Source organism: Fulmarus glacialis, unplaced genomic scaffold (assembly GCF_000690835.1).
Source record: "Fulmarus glacialis isolate BGI_N327 unplaced genomic scaffold, ASM69083v1 scaffold41450, whole genome shotgun sequence".
NCBI classification, from domain to species: domain Eukaryota; kingdom Metazoa; phylum Chordata; class Aves; order Procellariiformes; family Procellariidae; genus Fulmarus; species Fulmarus glacialis.
Window position 1 is genome coordinate 1,177 of NW_009190360.1, and position 7,754 is coordinate 8,930.

The 7,754-nt window shown below is 43.2% G+C and overlaps 2 protein-coding genes across 2 annotated transcripts in view; one reads left to right on the plus strand and one right to left on the minus strand.

Annotated features, from left to right (window-relative positions):
* Positions 1-4,316, plus strand: part of LOC104082260 (THO complex subunit 1-like) — a gene marked incomplete at its 5' end in the record, with an annotated part of 5,271 nt that extends 955 nt beyond the window's left edge. The window contains 5 exons of the mRNA XM_009585319.1: positions 594-647; positions 758-841; positions 1,978-2,247; positions 3,451-3,524; positions 4,179-4,316. Of these exons, the coding sequence (XP_009583614.1) occupies positions 594-647; positions 758-841; positions 1,978-2,247; positions 3,451-3,524; positions 4,179-4,316 (620 nt within the window). The remainder of the gene's footprint in view (positions 1-593; positions 648-757; positions 842-1,977; positions 2,248-3,450; positions 3,525-4,178) is intronic.
* A 1,586-nt stretch (positions 4,317-5,902) lies between these two features.
* IL12A (interleukin 12A) lies at positions 5,903-7,428 on the minus strand (the record flags this gene model as incomplete). The annotated part of the gene is made up of 4 exons (XM_009585330.1): positions 5,903-6,070; positions 6,968-7,072; positions 7,176-7,217; positions 7,321-7,428. Coding segments are annotated over 4 exons (423 nt in total), but the record flags the coding sequence as incomplete, so codon positions are not given.
* Between the last annotated feature and the right edge of the window lie 326 nt (positions 7,429-7,754).

Sequence of the window (7,754 nt, forward strand, 5' to 3'; positions counted from 1 at the left end):
GGAAGTGATAAAACACAAAGAGAAGAGCTCTGGGAGGTCACGTAGTGGATGTTGTAGTAACCTGCAGAATCCCTCGTGAGCAAACAGGCAAAGGCTGTGGGGCTCTGGGGCGTGCAGGAGGAGGCTCCGCTGTAGTTTTAGTTATTAGGAATAATACGCAATCTCTGTTGCATAGTATTGCAATCTCGATATGCAATCTCTATTGCATATTCTAGATGGCATGCTGCAGCACGTTGGATAAAAGGGGAAAAATCATCTCATTATATAAAATCTTAGCTCAGCAGCTGGAATCCACCCAACAGCTTGGTTTTGTGCCTGAGAATTGTTGGAAGTAGGGCATAGCAATGGGAATTCCTACCTCACCTTTTGTTTCCTCTGAAAACTGTTTGCCAGGTGACTGGATACATTATGATACATGGCGTGCTGCAGCACGTTGGATAAAAGGGGAAAAATCATCTCATTATATAAAATCTTAGCTCAGCAGCTGGAATCCACCCAACAGCTTGGTTTTGTGCCTGAGAATTGTTGGAAGTAGGGCATAGCAATGGGAATTCCTACCTCACCTTTTGTTTCCTCTGAAAACTGTTTGCCAGGTGACTGGATACATTATGATCAGAACAAAAACGAGCAGAAAAGAAGCGCAGTCAGTAAGTCAATCTGAAGATAAGTCGGGGTCGCTTATTTTCTGTGTACCTCGCTTGCTGTTGTAGCTCAGGTGATACGAAAGGAGTCACGTCACCTCTCCCTTGCTTCTTAGGTGTCAAAAAACGGAAGCCAGCCATCAGCGTTTCGGAAGAAGACGAGCTCTGTAGCAAAAAGCAAAAGACCAGCAATACTGCAGGTAGAGCATTTCTGTGTCATTTAAAATAACAGGTTTGGGGTTGGTTTGTTTTTTTTTTTTTTTTTTTTTATCCCGTGAATTGAACCCGAGCTCACTTTTTTAAAGACTTCCACAAATCTGAGCATGAAATATAGGCGGAGCAAGCGCTGCTTTTGTAGATGCAGGATTTGTACCTCCATTTATATACTTCGGTACACCTTGTCATTCATTCGGTAAGCAAATGGGGAGAAGCAGCTAGGAAATTTGCTTTATAAGGGTCAGCTAAAATGGTCATGTCTTCTAAGACTGGGAAATAGTGGCTTCTTTTGAAAGGTTTCTGCTGCATGTCTCAGATTTTGCGTTTGGGATATCTCCTGAGCCGTAACAGGCTGAATTTTTCTGGGGAAAAAAAAAAAAATCATCTCCTGTTTATTTGTTGACATGTGATGTTCTGATGGTCAGAAATGCTTGGTGTCTGGGAGCTCTCAGCCAGAAACTGCTCATTTACTAGTAGTTGCTTGGAAAAAATACAGAAGAAATAATGTTAGTTCCCTAAATAATGAAAAAAATCAGCAAAAGTAGGCATGTCGGTATTTATTTATGGGTGCGTGTAGCCACCAGAGGGAGAGCTTCATCCCTCAGCACCTCGGTTTTACGTCTAATTGGTGACAGCGAGGAGGAAAGTGGCTCAGTCCCTGTAACCGCGCCGGCTGAGACTTCTGAGCCGTTGTAATTAAAGGAAAAACAAACATCTGGAGCAGCTGGAGGCTGCAAGAAAAACTGGCGTCTGAACTTGCCAGGAGGTAGCGAGTGCTTAGCATGGCCTTAATGTTACATGTCTCAAAATCTCTGGGTGCTTGGTAACGTACAGTTCGTACAGATGTTCTACTAGATGAATAGCTGCTTATAAACGGAAAAAAAAAATCCTTTACAGCAGCCAGCGTGCAATCAGACGTTGTCATCTTCATAAGCCAGGTGTCTTAGTCCTTCAGGTGCTTTTCTCCAGCGCTTGGCTCTGACCTTGCCGGATAATCTGAATAATAAGATCACCTTCATTGTATGTCCCCTGGCCATGCACAGAACTAATAGTGTCATTTAGTTACAAGTTTAATGAGAAGAGCGACGTTAAATCTGATTTTTGTTCTATGTCTTTTCAGATGGAATTGAAACAAAAATCTTAACTGATCAACAGCTGATGATGATCGCAAAGCTGTTTGGTAGGCAGTGGAGAGAAATTGCCATTGAGTGTCTTCAGATGGAAATGAAAGACATTGAGCAGATTCAGGCAACGGAGGAAGAAGTTAATATGCAAAAATTTCTGGTGTTAAGCAAGTGGAGAGACAGGGAGCAAAGCAACGGAACTGCAGAAGCTTTGTACAGAAGTCTCTATGAAAAAGCGTCCTATGAGATACTGCAAGCCCTACAAGGTATCGCCTTCCCGTTATATTTATTTAATTACATCAGTGTGTTTCAGATGTATTTTAAGAATTCACATCAGAGAGTTTACTGAAGACCTCGTACGTGTTTTACTACGTAGGTCAAAATTGTCTCCCTTCTGATATTAGGAATGACTTTCTTTCTTGTGGCATTTTTATACTTCCCTTCAGAAACTGATATAAAATGAAGAATATTTTTGCACCGACTGTGTTGAGAGTACTCTCAGCATGACCTAGCCGTCACGAAGAAACCAGTCAGCGTTACATACCCAAACCAATTCTTGGTTTTCTCAGGAAGTCCAAAGAAGAGATGTTTGGGTCTTTACTCTTACGTATTTTAGGAAGAGTTAATTAACACCTTCCCCTGACGGATGACTTAGCGGTTCGGTCCTGCAGGCGTGTGTAACGTATTTCCTTACTGCCCGTGGGTCCTCCCACTGATTTCGGGGGGACTCCTTATGCTCGGTTCAACTTGTGCAAAGCAAACTTGTTCAGTGGGCTGAGAACTCAGCCAGCCAAGGGGAACCTTGCTCCAAAATGAAATATATTTTCTTCTGGAACAGGCAAAACTCTGTTCTTTCTTAATTTTCCCTAAAAGCAACCTGGCTGCGACGGGTGGAGAGCTGCTCGTGCTCCCCCGCTCGTCTGACCCTCGCAAAGCTGTCTGTTGCCACAGCCTTGTGCTGTGTCATAGGCTTTTAATGCATTTTTTTATTCAACTTAATATTGCAGTAGCTTGTAGAGGTCAGATAATCTGTGTGTGTTTGTGCGTGTTCCTTTCCTCAGGTTTCTGGGCTCGGTGCTGAGCTGGAGCTAGAAGGAGCGCGGCGGGAGCTTCCCCAGCCGGCCGTTCCGCTTCTCCGGCCGCTTCCCCGGGATCTCGCTGAGATTCGGGAAGGAAGATGCAAGGCATCATCACTCAGCGGAAAGTTTAGGCAGGATCTTTGCAAGAAATGTGAATGAAATTTTGCACGGATATAAGCCCACGTAAGACTTTCAGGAGCGATTACTCATGCGGTGGATCCCGGCATCGCAGCCGGCAGTGCTGGGCTTTGTGTCTGGGGAAACCCGACACTGGCACCCAGTGGGTTTGTCTCCTTTGAGCCAGTCCTAAAAGACATGAACACTGGAAGAAACCAGTTTACCTTGTTCAGGTATATGCTTGTTATCTGGAAACGTTTTTATTTACATCAGGGAAAGACAGGGAGAAAAGTTATGCAGAAATTTTCGTCCCCTTAAAAAAAAAATTGAACTGCCAAAATCATGAGGTACGTTGTATTTCTCCCAGATGCCCAAGATCAGGGAAGAATAATCCTAAACTTGCAGATAAATTCCTTTGCATAATCACTGTATATATACAAAATTACTGTATATACTTGTGTACATTCAGTCCTTGTTAAGCTGTGGTTCTGTTTTCTAAAAACCCGAAGACTGGTGTCACAGGAGCACCACTATTAACTCCAGGCAGCTTTGAATTTTCCCTGGGAATTTCTTCTTCACTCTTGTCTGTATAGTCTGTCTCAATTTTTATGAGATAATTTTTTATGTTGTATAATTTTTTTTTGTATTATAAACTTTTTATACTTTTTTTTTAAACTTGATTAACTTTAACTTGAATAGAATTAGGTGCTTAAAGAAAAACGGGAGAAGCCAAAATCTCTGTGAAGGCTGTTGCTCTGTCGGCAATGCACGTACTACAGAAATGGAAAAGATTTGGAAATAATCTTATTTGCAGAATAGAGCAGTGTCCTGATACAGGAGATTGTCTTGTTTTTAAAGACATGGGATTCTTTTGAGCATCTCCCTCTATGTATGTTTATGAAAGAGAAAGCATACTTTTAAAAAATAAGGATTAAAAAGGAAACATTTACACTATTTACGTATGATTTTTGATTTTTTTTTTTTTGTTTGTTTAATTTTAGCTATTGGATGAAATGTTGCAAGGTTGTCGTAAGTTGTGGGCCATCTTTCCAACCCTCGATGCTCCACTGCTAGGTACATCCCAGGGGGTGGCCGAGGAAAAGGGCTGTGTTGGTGCCCAGGACCTCGAGGGCTTTTAGGGGGGGAGAAAAGCTGTGGGAGGCGGGGAGGCTCGTGTGGGGCTCTCCATCCCCCGGCAGAGCTGCCCTTGGCTCTTCTCTCTGGGACAAGCCGGGGGAAATTGCCTTCAGGGGAACCTTTAAGATACCCGGTGGAAACAAATCTCTGATAGGACCCTCTGGTCAGAAGCAGAAATCAGTAAATCTAAGCTGGAAATAAGATGCTTGTTTGTAATAGTGAGGGTAACGGGATGGCGTAGCAGGTGGTCAAAAGAGATGATGAGGTCTTCAACCCTCAGGTTCTTCAAAGTCAAGAACCTTTTAAAAAAAAAAAAAATTATATTGTATTTCTGTGGTCTTCAGTTTGGCTTTGTCCAGTTCTTGCAGGCAGAAGGAGTTAAAACACTCCAGTTGCGCGAGGTTGCTCTTACCTTACAACGGGGTCTACGCGGGGGGTGGTCTGCGGGAGCGGGGGCCACGGCTCTGACTCCTTTGGGAAGCTCGGGGAATGCGTGAGATTACATTTGAAGAGCCGGCGTGGCGTGCGGGTAACCCCAGCGCCTGGGGGAGAGGATGAGGACGGCAGCTGTCCCCTCGGCAGTTGGAAGAGCAGGGGGGTCCCACCAGCCCCTTGGCATCAAAGGGGGCTACTTGGGGGTCCCCACAGAGGTGGGAGGGCAGAGCTTGGAGAAACCAAGCAAGGGGGGAGAGCTGAAGAAGAAGATGGGGTGGCGAGAGGGGGAGGAGGCAGCGAGGGAGCTGGCTGGGACACGGCCGAAGGGCGAGGGCGGATCTGCCGAGGAGGGGATGGAGGCTGTCCTCTGGGCTGGCTTACACGCTGCGGGCAGGAATCGGGAAGATAATCATCCCGGCATCCCTCCTGGCCTTCAAAGCTACGCATAAATCCCTGCCTCACCGAAACAATTCATTTGGTTTTGGTGGGGCCACATTTTCACCCTGGAAACTATGCAACTGGCTGGAAAATCACTGTAAATGAGGATGAAGTCGAGTGGGTTGCTTTGAGTGCTCAGTCGGAGAGAAAATCCACAAGAAACACGTCTGATGTAAGTAACAAGACGGAAACAGGATTTTAAAATATGATACCGGTGCTAAATGTTACTATGGTATACCTTTACATGCCAGCAGTATTCAAAGTGTTTTAAAAGTATTCATGCTCTATCTCAAGGAAGACAAAAAAAAAGCCACCACATTTTTTATGCAAACTTCAATTTTATTAGGCAATAAATAGAATAAATAAGGGATATCATCATAAATAAGTTGATTATTATAAATATGTTTCAATTTCTGAAAATTAGGGCTGAATAAATATAACAGTTAAGACAAATTACAGTTGAGTGTTCGGTGGTTTGGGAACATTTTGGTACTACGATGTAGCTTATTTTCTAGAAACCTAGAAGTTTAACATGATGGCTTAAAAGGCACTGACAGCAGCTCGCTAAAACGGGATCTATAAGAAACTCGGTGAAATATTATGCGCTTGGTTCCTAAAAAGCCCCCAACCACCTTGCAGGATATTGACCCTCCCATTTTTTCTCCAGAACATCCTTAGGTCAAATTTATTCCCCAAGTGCTGGAGCGCGGGGCGCTTACAGCGAGCTCTCCGGAGAGGCCAGGTAGTTCATCATCCTGTTGATGGTGACCGTGCGGATGTGGAAGGCGTGAAGGATGCTGCAGAGCCTCATCCTCTCCTTGAAGGAGGTCAGCCCCGCGCCCGGCGGCGGCCGCGGCACGCTCCTGCTGCTGCTCTGCAGGGCCTGGGAAGAGGTAGGGGCATTACAGGCTGTCAGCACCAGAGAGCGGCTGGAACAAAAGCCTCTCTAGATTTTTCACCCCCCGGGTGATAAATGACCAAGCTTAGAAATAAGAATGTATTCTCGTAAATGAAAAATTTGAAATATTTAATGATACAATTAATAGACTGAGGGTAAAATTTGAAATATTTAATGATATAATTAATAGACTTAGGATGCGCAGCTGTACTTTCCTTGAGACAAAAATGTCCATTCGTGCAGAACAGCTCTTTCTGCCCAGGAGTAAAGATGCTTTTTTAACAATAAGCCTACAGCCAGCTTTGTCTAGCAACCTCTTAGACTGGGCTCATCTGCCCGTGGTCAAAATCTCCAGGCTATTGGGAGATGCTGTGTCAATACAAAGGCAATTAATTTTTTTTTTAAAGTAGCTTTTGTTAAATAGACAAGCTTTTAACATCTATTCCCTGTACTCATTAACAATATCTATCAAAATTTACACATCCTATTTCATATTCAGTATACCAGGTGTATTATATTTCAGTATTTGGAAGAGAAATAGAGCGATGTCCCTGTGTCCTTTTACTCTATTTTTGAGTTCTCTGAGAAAATCCTGTACCCCATCTCCTTGCGAGAGCGGAGCAATGTGAAGGAAGGAGGGCTGCTAAGGGGCTACGCATCCGAGTCCTCCTGTGTTGACCACATCGGCAAGGCAAAAATATGAAGTAAGACACATAATTCATAAGAATCAAGTCCCTTCTAGGAAAAACAGTAACAGATAATTTTTTAAATTACCAGATTAAAGGAAGGTCACTATTTGATGACTACAGAATGGAGCACACTGGATTAAAAACTCTGGTTTAGGACAGAAATAGTTGAAAGGAAGGAGACAGAAATACTTACTTTCATCATTTCATCAATAGTTGCCAGCACCTTTTGATCACTGAAGTTCTTCAGCTCTGCCCTGTAGGCATTCAGATCCTCGTAGATGCCCTGCAGGCATTTACTCTGCAAAAGTCAGAATTATTAGGAAATGTAGGAATCTGTTGTTAAATGTTTTAAACATACAACAAGCAAAAGAAGGGGTTCTTTTGGGAAACTTGCAATTTACCGTATCAAAAGTAGATCTTTCCAGTGCTGGACAGTTTCCAGTCTGCAAATTAAAGAAGAAATGAGACATGGTGATTTTGTGGAAGTGTGAATTACACAGCTGTTCCATGAAAATATGATGCTGAAACTTGATATTTTTTTTTTACCCCTGGAGCCTCAGATGTGCAAGCTTTTATCGTGTTGATTTGATTCTCAGTGATATCTTCAAGATCCACCTCTTCAAGGGTACATTCGAATCCCAGCGTGCCGAGTTCCTGTGTTAAAAAGGGAATAAAAAAGGGTCATTGGCTCAGCCTCACGGTACCATATATATATATATATGTAAATACACATCATTATAAACGATGCATCACAGCTGTCTGCACTTAGCTGAATCCTAGGAACGAGGTTGTGTGAGGACTAAGGTTAAACACGAAAGCTAGCAAATAGACTAAGAGACTGAAATGCATGTGGCAGTTGTATTTGATGGGAATAAACTCGGGCTTTGCACAGATTTGTTTTATCTGTTGTTGCGAATTGCACTGCCTCCACTACTTTAAATTATTCTCTCAGACATTGAATCTATTGAGAACTTTATGTC